The sequence below is a fragment of the Rana temporaria genome, chromosome 2, assembly GCF_905171775.1.
Source record: "Rana temporaria chromosome 2, aRanTem1.1, whole genome shotgun sequence".
NCBI classification, from domain to species: Eukaryota; Metazoa; Chordata; class Amphibia; order Anura; family Ranidae; genus Rana; species Rana temporaria.
In genome coordinates this window covers 351,206,117-351,218,569 of record NC_053490.1, presented here as the reverse complement: position 1 = coordinate 351,218,569, position 12,453 = coordinate 351,206,117, and the positions used below count along the sequence as shown (strand labels likewise).

Sequence of the window (12,453 nt, the reverse complement as noted above, 5' to 3'; positions counted from 1 at the left end):
GGCACCGGTACCGAAAGCGGGTAGCTGGGTTGTAGTCCGGGTGAGGATGAGCAGGTGAGGAATCAGGAACCACAGGGTGCTCAGGCAGCCGGAGACCAGTCCAAGACAGGCCGAAAACAATGGTTGAAGAGTAAGGCAAAGTCCGAGATGCAAGCCGGGTTCTGGGATCAGAGAAAGCAACAAGTCCGAGGTACAAGCCGAGGTCAGGGGTCAAAGAGAGCAACAAGTCCAAAATCCAAGCCGGGGTCAGGGGTTAAAGAGGGCAGCAATCCATAGTGAAGCAGAGGTCTGGTATCCAATCGGGAAGTCAGGCAATCTGGGTCAAAGGCAATTTCAAGAGGTAAAGCACATAAAGGAGCTGATGACAAACCAGCAACCTGTCATGTGTCAAAGGCAGGTTTAAATAGGGCGGTCAGAGTTCTGATTGGCTCTGAGGGAGCCGCGTGCGTGCGTGCCCGTGCGTGTACCGTGAGCGCGTTCCCACACTCGACGCGCCGCTGGGCCGCGCGCGCTGCATAGACGTGCCCGGAAGCGCCGTTCTTCTGCGAATGTGCGTGAACCCGTGGGCAAAAGAACTAGTGCCCTGACAGTTCAAAACACGTGCCACTTCACAGGCATACTATAGACACCCAGCAGGTATGATATTTAGAGACATTTTTCATTTTTCACTTTAACTACTTGGACCCCCCGGCCATAGACAAATGACGGCCACAACGTGGCTCTCAAATGCCGGGAGGACGTCTAACGACGTCCTCGGCTCCTCCCGCCACTGGGGGGCGCACATCACTGCGGTGCCAATGCGCGTGCCTGGCAGCTGCGATGTCCGCCAGGTACCCGCGATCGGCTGTTACACAGACAAGGACGTGGATCTGTGTGTGTAAACACACATATCCAAGTCCTGTCAGGGAGAGGAGACCGATGCTGTGTCCCTTGTACATAGGGACACAGATCGGACACCTCCCCCAGTCAGTCCCCTTCCCCCACAGTTAGAACCACATAGCAGGGCACACATTTAACCCCTTCCTCGCCCCCTAGTGTTAACCCCTTCCCTGCCAATCACAATTATAAAGTAACCAGTGCATATTTATAGCACCGATCGCTGTATAGATGTGAATGGTCCCAAAAATGTGTCAAAAGTGTCCGATATGTCCGCCATAATGTCGCAGTCCCCAAACAAAAAAAAATGAAAAAAAAATGTCATAATTCTATCCCCTATTTTGTAGGCGCTATAACTTTTGCGCAAACCAATCACTATACGCTTATTGCGAGGTTTTTTTTACCACCAAAAATATGTAGAGGAATACTTATCGGCCTCAATTGAGAAAAAAAAAAAGTTTTTTTTTTAAAAAATTTGATATTTATTATAACAAAACGTAAAAAAATATGTTTTTTTTTTTTCAAAATTGTCTCTTTTTTTGCTCATAGCGCAAAAAATAAAAAGCGCAGAGGTGATCAAATACCACCAAAAGAAAGCTCTATTTGTGGAAAAAAAAGAATGTAAATTTTGTTTTGGAGCCACGTCGCACGAGCGTGCAATTGTCATTCAATGCCACGCAGTGCCAAAAGCTGAAATTTTGCCTGGGCAGGAAGGGGGTATATGTGCCTAGTAAGCAAGTGGTTAAGCATCATTAAAATCACTGCTCCCGAAAAAACGGCTGTTTTTAAAACTTTTTTTGATACATGTCCCCTGGGGCAAGACCCGTTTTAGGACAATAACTTGCATATTAGCCTTTGAAATTAGCACTTTTGATTTCAAACGTTCGTTTTTCATAGACTTCAATGGGGTTCTAAAAGTCGCGCAAACAATCGGTCCGTTCGAAGGTTCTGATGCGAACTGAACCGGGGGGGGGGGGGGGGTGTTCGGCTCATCCCTAGTCTTAGGTATGCCTGGATCCGATCCACCGAGATGGTTACAGCCCACAGCTCTGTGTCCCACCGCTTTACAGAAGTCTCTGGCGTACTGGGCTTTAAAATCATGCTGCTTTGGCGCCTGCGCACTGATGCAGCCAAAAAGATTGCCCCTGCGCATGTGAACTGTCATGGCAGCAGCCAGGAGTGAGGGGCAGAGCGAAGCCTGCTGGAGGACTTTGTGGGACACGTAGACTGCATGGGGTCGCCTCACATACTTATTGTGGCAGAGCCTGCAGCGGAGGAGGTGAGCGTTTTTTTTTATCAGACCAACTTCACTGCGTGTCCCTGGACGGCATGTAAGTATACACCAGGTATGTCACTTACTCCCTTTGGTGGCGGAAACCAGGTAAGACATGCAACTACTCACAGAAGATAATACTAAACATATTTTCACTTACCTTATCCTCGCCACATGAAAACTGCTGAAAGCAACAGATCCAGTCTTCACCCATCACGGTGGGTAATGTTGTGCCAACCTTCAGGGTTCTGGGTTCCTACTTACAGAATCCTTGTCCCTGGACCTGTAGAAGACTCTGCCAGAAACTTTTTGTGCCACTGTTAAAATAGTACACCAAAGCCTGAATCCCAGAGCCCAGACCTCCGAAGAGAGACATTACAGGCAAAACCTTCTTTCCACGAGGCCTGGGCACCATCCATCTTAGATGTTTAGTGTTGGCCCAAGGTATGGATCCAGTTGTATAGCTCCTAGGCCTCCGCAGAGTCCAAACAGAGCTTTCTTCTTAGCACATGTTCAACGTGACCAATCACCTTAGACACTGGTGAAAAAACTGAGGTGCTCTCCATATGGGAGGGGTTATATAGGGGAGGAACTCAGCTTGTAATTAGGGTTGCCAGTGTCCAATCAGGTGATGGTGACTATCTAACCCACTAAGTAATTATCAAAGGCTCTGTGTTCCGTGATGTATGAACAAAAAAAAAAGTTATTTCACCATCCCTAGTCCTTACGAGCATTTATTGTTTTTGTAAAGTCCGAAGTTTTTTTTTTTCTTAAGGGGGTTGTAAACCCTCATGTTTTTTCACCTCCCTCTGCTGTCAATCAAATTCAATAAATGAGGGCTCCAGGTCGAGTCCTGCACTCGGCAGCTATGGATGCTGAAAGCAGAACTAGGGAGCGTGCCCGCAAGGTAACACCATTGGGAGAGCGCTTCCAATAGGGGGTTATCTGAAGCGGGGAAGAGCAGAGAAAGCCGCAGAGGGGCCCCAAATGGCGTTCGGGGCCTAATGGTGCAAAACGAGCTGCACAGTGGAGGCAAGTATGACTGTGAAGTAGAGAAGGAAAGCAGGGCCCACGACTCAGTGTCTGAATTGACACAGAGTTGTGGCTTGGCTCAGGTGCCCCCATAGCAAGCTGCTTGCTGTGGGGGCACACAACAGGAGGGAGGGGGCAGGTACACCAAAGAGGGACCCAAAAGGAGGATCATCTAAAAAAAAAAAAAAACACAAGACACAAGACTTTAGTATCACTTTAACCCTTGTAGTGTTGAGGGAAATGCAATTTTTAACAATCCTAGAGTTGAGCTTTAAATCAAAAAAGAATCCTGTTATAGTCACTGCTACCCAGATTTTCATTATATAAAGTGTTATATAAGTTTCCTTTTTTCCTTTTCCCTCCCCCCCCTTTTCTCCCCCCCCCCCCCCCCTTCCCCCCCCCCCCCCCCCTCTACCTGCCACCCTTTCCCTTCCTTTGTTTCTCCCTTTCCCCTTCCCCCACAGGACTGTAAGCTAACCATTTTATTTAGTGACAGGGGCTTTGACTGGCATTCACAAAGCATGTCCAAAGCCATGTTTTGAAGCAAGTGTAAACTAGCACTAAGAACTCTTTCACACTCGGGCAGTTCGGGCTGTTATAGCATCGCTATTCGGCCACCAGCAGGACACTTTTAACCCCCGCTAGTGACCAAAGACAGGGTTAATAGTGCCTGTGTTACAGGGCTTTGGCAGTGCTGCCCATTCATTTCAATGCACAGGGTGTTTTGGGAGTACACCACTCCCACACCGCCCCAAAGATGCTGCTGGCAGGACTTTTTTCCCCTCCTGCAAGCTCACTCGGGCGTTCACACTGGGGTGACTTGAGAGGCGCTATTTTCAGTGCTAAAGTGCCTAAAATGCACCCCAGTGTGAAAGGGGTCTTAACGTGTGTTGAAGCCGAAGCAAGTGTAAATGAGCCCTAACAGACAGAGAGCCCTTGAACTGTAGACAGTGAATTCATAACTGCATTTGGGGTTCATAAGCACTTCAGATGGTTGCACTACTTCCTAACCTGCAGGTAAAAGGCGAGTCACAGACCTCATGAGCACTGAATATTTATCACTTGCAGTCTTAACACACTGGAAGAAAAATAGGTATTGCCAACCTAAGGATAAATTAACATTTTATTAGCCACAACAATTTAATATGTAAATATCCTGGTTTAATTTACTGTTACAGACTGACACATTTATTACAAATTTGTTGGCAAAATCTTAGAGCCGGTTCACACTGGGGCGACCTGGGATCCGAATTCAAGTCGCGCGGTCGAGAAAATGAATGGGAGCCGTCTTAGAGTCGGTTCACACTGGGGCAGCACGACTTTGGGAGGCAACTTGGACAGGACTTGAGTATGAATCATCAGGCAACTTACAAGGCAACTTCAAGTTGTCTCCAGGACAGTACAAGGCAACTTCAAGTCACCTCCAGGACAGGAGGCTTTCCAGTGGCCAATCAAACAACAATCAGCTCTGGGGGAGGGAGGGGTTTTCCTGAGAAATGTATGTTCTCTTGCTGTAAAGTTGCATCAGTTAAGACAGTGATCAGACTTCTGAGGCAACTTCCATTGAAATCAATGGGTACAAGTTGCCTACAATTCTGATTAAAGTAGTAAAGGAAACTTTTCTGAAGTCGGAGCGACTTCAGTAGTGTGTATTAAGACAGCTCCATTCACTTCCATTGATTTTCTCAACCACACGACTTGGGATGACTTGGGGCAACTTCAAGTCTGATCCCAGGTCGCCCCTGTGTGAACCGGCTACTGTGCATAGGCAACCCATGTTTTAATAACAAAAATGAAAATATTTCAATATGATTGCAATTGTTTATGTAATGCATAAGAGCACACAGTTCGAAAACAGTATTACCTGAAGGGCTCTCTTGAGAGAAAACTTTACGCTTCCCAAGTCTTTGAGACAGGTTTCGATGAATATCTGGAGGATCTGTTCACATTTGAAAAAAATAAAAAATAAAGGAGAAAGAAGCATTACTGTCAAGCCACAGATCAGTAACAAAATAATTTCCATTGACATACTGGATGATGAAGCTGAATTAAAATAAAACCACCACAAACTTATTTGTGTTCTGGTCATAAAAAAACACATTGCCCTTGTTTTTAAAGACAGATCTGTTTAGATCTCTGAATGTAACCCATTTTAAAAGTCATGAGGCTGTGCCTATAAAATGCAAGCAAAAAAAAAAAAAAGATAATTATTAGTCAATGGTACTGCCTGTAGGCTCCCTGCAACTGATCTGTTAACCATTATTGGCTTACACTGCCTTGTTCCACACTGGGGGATATTTACTAAAACTGAAGCATGCAAAATCTGGTGCAGCTCTGCACAGAAAACAATCGGCTTCCAGTTTTTTTGTCAAAGCTTAATCGAACAAGCTGAAATTAAAAGCTGATTGGCTACCATGCACAGCTGCATCTGATTTTGAGTGCTACAATTTTAGTAAATCTCCCCCATTTTATTTCTGTGAGAAGGTCCTTCTTATTTAAGAAATACACCTTTGCCTCATGTTAGAGCCAATACACTTACTAAAGTGGAGCTTTTGGGTAAGATGGGGGGGGAGAAAGTACCAGATTTCTAATAGGTACACACCTTCCACTTCCGCTGCGATCATTCCCCTCCCTCCTGCAGTCTTCTGGGACACGTGCCAGGTCCCATAAGACTATTCAGTGTGCAGCGCCACTCGCGCATGTACAGTTGGGCACCCAGCTGTGAAGCCGCAAAGCCGTCACAGCCAGGTGCCCTTAGTAGAGATGCTGGTGCTGGGGAAAAAGGACACAGGGTGAAAACAGCTCAGATGAGCACACTGATGGATTGTGGGACAGGCAAGTGGCAGTTTCTTAAAAATCAGCAGCTACAGTTTGGTAGCTTAATCACTTCAGCCAAGGAAGGTTTTACCCCATTCCTGACCAGAGCACTTTTTAAAATTTGGCACTGTGTTGCTTTAACTGGTAATTGCATGGTCATGCAATGCTGTACCCAAACTACATTTCCGTCCCTTTTCTTCCCACAAATAGAGCTTTCTTTTGGTGGTATTTGATCACCTCGGCGGATTTTTTTTTTTTTTGCGATAAACAAAAAAAAGACTGAATTTTAAAAATTGTATATTTTCTACTTTTTGTTTAAAAAAAAATACAATAAACTATATTTTAGTCATACATTTAGTCAAAAATTCATTCAGACACGTTTTGGGCGTATATTTATTGGTTTGCGCAAAAGTTATAGCGTATTGGAATTTACTCAGCTTTTAGAAAGTAGACACCCCACGGAATTTGCTTAGAGGCATGTTGAGCACATTGAATATTTTTTTTTGTCACAAGTGATTGAAAAAAAAAATGAAAAATGTACACAAAGTGGTCACTAAAAATTATCTATTGCTCACACATGCCATTGGTAGATGTGAAATTACACCCCAAAATACATTCTGATGCTTCTTGTGAGTATGGGGAAACAACGTGTGAGACTTTTTGGGAGCCTAGCTAGGTTTCTTAGGCCATAGAGATGATTGGAGCCGTTCTGGTCTCCAATCAGCTCTGTGGTCAGCTGGCTTAACCACCGCCTGCATTCACAGGTTCCCCGATGGGACAGGAGAGCATGAAAAAAACATGGAAGACTGCGGGGGGGGGGGCTGGGATGTTCCCTCCCACTGCTTGTAAAAGCAGTCTAGCAGCTAATAAGCCATTAGAATTGCTTTTACATGAAAGCCGACCGCTGGCTGAAAAGAACGATACCAAGCTGATACCTAAACCTGCAGGCATCATTCTGGTATAACCACTCAAAATCCAGCAACATACCAGTACGTTGCTGGTCCTTGTTGGGCATATACAGTAATGTTCTTTTTTTTATGCAGTCTGTTGGCTGAATGAAAAAAAACATTGGTGGGTATGCCCACCATTAGAATACCGCTCTGTATCTACCCACTTCTAATGATGGGCATACTTGCAACATTTTTTTTTTAAACTGTTGTGGTGAAATCACCTCCTACAGTGCTGGAGTCACTGATCTACGTATTGTGAGAGCAAACCCTGTTGCTGTCAAATAAATCCATGCTGAGGGGGCGTGGCTTAGCAATGGCCGAGTGAAGACATGCTTTAGGGGAGCTCCCGGCCCGACTCGGCTTACATCGGCCGCCACTACACTTTCCCCGCATGTGGACACGGCATGACAACCCCTAGGGGATAGAGGACAAGATCGGCATCCAGGAGAAACCACCCCCGGAGATCTCAGTCCAATATCCGGACCTATTTCGGAAGCCCTGTGAATCTCTCGCCAGGTGCCATTGTGGCCGTGCCACGTGGATCCCACACGCAACTAGCCTGGAGCCCAATGGCTCTTCCGACCGCCTCGCAGACATCGGACCCCCTTACAGGCACACCATCGGCTTTCCACCCGGAGATGACAGACCCTACCCTGAGCCAGACCCGACTGGACTAGGACCTCCGCAGCATGCTCCAGGCTCTCCCAACGCGCTCCAATATAGAGGCCCTCATTTTGCGGATCGAGGAGGCACACAGCAGGGACATCCAAGAGGTCCGGATGGAGCTACACTCGGTCGCGGACCGTGTAACGTCGGGGGCGTATAAGCCCTTGAACAGGCCTGCGAATCTCATTCCGCGGAGGCCCGGGAGATGCAGCTGCACCTGGAGGACCGCAGCCGCCAAAATAATTTGCGGCTGAGGGGCATCCCCGAGGCCACAGGTCAGGAGGACCAAGCAGTGACAGATTTTTCACAAGATCTTGGAGACCCCCCCGCCCTCGCTGGAGATTGACCGGGTCCATCGTACACTGCAGACCCCGCCAGGCCGCGTGATGTTTTATGTCACCTGCACCGATTCGCGCAGAAGGAGGCTATCCTGCGGAGGGCGTGGGACCTGGGTGACCTGGACTTTGACGGGGCGAGAATTCAGGTGCTCCCTGACCTGTCCCGGGCCACGCTCCAGCGACGGGCAATGCTTAAGCCGGTGCTGGAGCTGGCAAAGAGACGCGGCTGCACATACCGCTGGGGGTACCCGTTGGCAGTCACCTTCCGTACAAACCGAACCGCCTTCACCCTGAGAACGCCGGAGGACCTACCTGAGCTCTTTGCCATCCTGGACACGGATCCTATCCCGGTGCCGAACTGGTTGCGGCAAATTCCCAAATCGATGGGTCGTTCGGGCCCTGCTGTCGGTCGTCACAGCCAACCTGCCCGTACCCAGGCCGCATGAGAGCCCAACCCACCGCGGATGCACGCGAGTCGTGAGTGACACCCAGTGCTCCTACCTTGCTGTTTTGACCAGGCTGATCGTCCGCACATTTTGTTCCCTGGAACCCCGGATGGTATGTTGGCGGCCTCGCGCCGCCTCCCCCCCATGTGTGCCGAATTTGGGTGTGCCCCCCCCTCCGCTGCCCACGGGAGGCCCGATCAGTGTGCCATCCGCCCTGCCCTAGCTTTTGCTGCGGCCCTGGAGGCCCGATACGAGGCGGCTGGACCTAGGGACTTGCGTGGTTAGTGTTGCTCCCTCTGGCCCCCCCTCCTCCTTTTCATGCTGATCTGGGGCATCAAGAGCCAAGAGGACCTTGCCTGAGTGGCGTGAGTACTGTGGGGGGCTGGCGGTACTGATGTCTTCCATGATCTGGGATGTATTTTTCTGCGGGCTTGGGGGGGTGGGGGCCCGGAGCGGACGCTCTCGGGGAGGGGGGGGTGGATGTTGTTTCTTGGGGGTTGGGCGGGGGGGTGGAGGGACGTTTCTTAGGGGCTGACCTGGGGGGCCACTGCGTAGAGGGGGCTTGTTTCCCCTTTGCCCCCCCCCCGACTTCCGGGTTTGGGGTTGGGTGGGGGGATTTCACTGGGACAACCTTGAGGCTTTCTGTTTGTAGGGAGGAGAACATTGTATCGTATGGTACTGTACTGTGGGGATGTTGTCTTGTTTGGTGGTCGGCCTGGTCACCGTATTTACTATGTTTGTTTGCTTTACTGTTAGAGTTTGCTGGAATCTTTGATATTCTATATGTCCTGTATATACCTATATCTGCTTGTTTTTTGTCCACAACATGTGCGGGCTGTGGTCCTCTTTTGGAGGTCCGCGCCCGCCATCCATGCGGTGGCCGGTGGGGTCAGGAAGGGATCGGGAGCATCTCGTACGCCCTTGCCATCACACTCCCACTTAGGACGACGTTCGTTACCCAGTAACACTGGGGAGCGTTCTTGCAATATTTTGCAACTTTAGTTACCCAGCTACGCTGGTTAGCACCCGCTGCGGGCTTATCCCTCCAGCGGGCGCGTCTTACACCTCCTGCGGGAACGGTCACCCGCAGGGGACCTCTTCTCTTTCTTCACCTAATCCTTAATCTCCGCTCCTTACTGCTCCCCCTTATTCTCCTTCTCACGCGGTTCTCCCCCTCCACCCCTCCTTTTGGTCACCTGCCCCTCCTCCCCCACCCTCAAGGAGTATGGACGAGATAACTGTTGTCACCCTAAACGCGAAGGGACTTCATGTCCCAGAGAAGCGGCGGCTGCTGCTTAACGATATGAGGCACCTGAACGCGGATGTTGTTCTCCTGCAGGAGACGCATTTCAGAGATAATGCCTTCCCAATCCTAAAAAAATAGGTTCTACCCGACGGTGAACCACTCCGCATACTCGGAAGCCAAATCTAGGGGTGTCTCGATTTTGATCTTGACGAAAATTCCGTGGACCTTGTCCGCGATCCGGACGGATCTGAAGGGCAGATTCCTCTTCCTTAAAGGCCTGATCGGTGGTGCGAAGGTCACTATCGCCACGCTCTACGCTCCTAATAGCCAACAAGACACGTTCATCAAAAACCACCTGGTCGCCTTCCGCAACTTTTCTGAGGGCCAGCTCATTGTAGGGGGAGATTTTAATATCCCCCTGATCCCTGAGGAGGATACTTCTACGGGGCGCTCCTCGAGTACTCGGGGCGCACCTAGAACCATCCATTTAGCGCTTCACGCATCGCAGCTTATTGATACCTGGCGTATGTTCCACCCCGGTGAACGCAACTATAACTTTTTCTCCCCGCCCCCACAATGCGTATTTGCGTATTGACTACATTTTTGTTCTCCATGGCCAATTGCAGGCGGTTAGGGGGACCTCGCTGGGCTCCATCACGTGGTCAGACCATGCTCCGGTCTCTATGCGATACGCCCTGACCGACTTTTACAGAGGACAAAAGGAAACCGTGGAGACTGAATGAGAGCCTCCTACAAGATCCTGAGGTACTGGCTGACGTGACTATTTTCAGACCAACAACACCGCGGACAGCCTGATCTGGGAAGCCCATAAGTCGGTGATTCGCGGTACCCTTATAAAACACGGAGCGAGACCTAAGCGACTGAGGACGACCCAGCTGAACTCCTTACTTGACAAACTTCGAGACCTGGAGTTTAGACACAAGCAAACCCCGACGGGTCCACTGAAGGCAGACCTTGACACGATACGTACACAGGTCACTGACCTGCTTACTTTTAAGGCCAAGTTGGCTCTACAGATAACTCGCAAGAGGATCTACGAGTCGGGCAACAAGTGTGGCAGACTCTTAGCTCAATCCCTACGCGACCAAAAACTTGCGTCCTACATTCCGCATATGCGCTCCTCGACGGGCCAGAAATTGACCATGCCCCAACATATTTGGCAGGAGTTTAAGTCCTTCGAGTCACTCTATAACCTACCCACGACGTCCCCTCCCCCGGACCGAATGTGTGACTACATTACCTCCTCCCGCATGCCTACCCTACCCGTCGAGACGCGCACTCTGTTGGAAGCCCCAATTACGTTAGCCGAGCTGCAGCTCGCGGTGAGCAACACCAAATCGAGGAAAGCCCCCAGACCGGACGGCCTCACGCTCCAATATTACAAGACGCTGCTGCCATCCCTGGGGAATCACCTGGTAAAGATGCTTAATGGCCTCACCGAGGGCGGTACCTTACATGCCTCCACACTACAAGCACAGATTACAGTTATCCCTAAGGAGGGCAGAGACCCGACGTGTTGCAGAAGCTACCGACCTATCTCCCTTCTAAATACGGACCTCAAATTATTCACCAAGATTATTGCCACCAGACTACAGCCCCACCTACCCAGTCTTATCCACCTTGACCAAGTGGGCTTTGTCCCAACGAGAGAAGCGAGGGACAATACCACCAAAGTCCTGGACTTGCTCTATGCCACCACCCGTACTAAGACACCTAGTATTTTCCTGAGCACCGACGCGGAGAAGGCATTCGATCGGGTGGGGTGGGCCTTCATGCTCGTGACGCTGAGACATGTGGGACTAGGTTGTAACATGATGTCTTGGATCGCAGCGACTTGCGCGTCTCCCACAGCCAGGGTACGGGCTAATGGGGTGTCCTCTGACCCCTTCCCGATTTCTAACGGGACGCGACAGGGCTGTCCGCTGTCACCTCTCCTCTTTGCTCTCTCACTGGAGCCATTTCTCTGCCATGTGCGGCTACACCAAGATATATCGGGGGTCGCAGAAAACCATACCCAACACAAGGTGTCGGCCTATGCCGATGATCTCATGTGTACCCTCACAAACCCTGCCGTCTCCCTCCCTGCTCTCCTGGGGGAATTTGAAAGATATGGAGTACTATCTAACTTAAAAATCAATTTCACCAAATCAGAAGCCATGGGCGTTGGGCTATCACGAACACAACTAAAGCATCTGCAGCAGAAGTTCAGGCTGAAATGGACGACAACCGCCCTAAAGTACCTGGGCACACATATACCCCAGACGATCGCCCAGGTGTACGATCTTAACTTCCCGCCTTTGTTGAGGTCAATCCGAGCGCTCCTAAACAAGTGGCATACAGGACAACACTCCTGGGTGGGCCGTTGTAACATCGTGAAGATGACAATTCTCCCGAAGTTTCTGTATCTCATGCAGGCTCTGCCCATCCACGTACCCACCTCATACTTTAAACAGGTGCAATCCACACTCACGGAATTTATTTGGGCTAAAAAGAGACCACAACTCTCAACGAGACTCCTGGTCCTACCCAAATCCCAGGGGGGCCTCGCGGTACCAGATATCCGCGCTTACCACCACACGACTCATCTAAGCAGGCTTGTAGATTGGTGCCGTAATCGAGACAACGAGCTTTGGGCGCAGATGGAGCAGAACCAATGCGAGCTTCCCCTGAACAGGGCGTCTTGGTGCGCCTCGAGTATTTCGGCGGAAACCAAGCGTCACCCACTGGTTGGCAATACGATACGGGTCTGCGCCAGACTTATATCGCAGGCTTCAGTATCCTCAACCGA

General features: G+C 49.8%; 1 protein-coding gene across 1 annotated transcript in view; it reads right to left on the bottom strand.

Moving 5' to 3' along the window:
* The window catches only part of ZC3H11A (zinc finger CCCH-type containing 11A), an 810,109-nt gene that overhangs the window by 313,058 nt on the left and 484,598 nt on the right, over positions 1-12,453 (bottom strand). Inside the window, exon 8 of the mRNA XM_040337594.1 lies at positions 5,046-5,120. Coding sequence (XP_040193528.1) covers positions 5,046-5,120 — 75 coding nt within the window. The remainder of the gene's footprint in view (positions 1-5,045; positions 5,121-12,453) is intronic.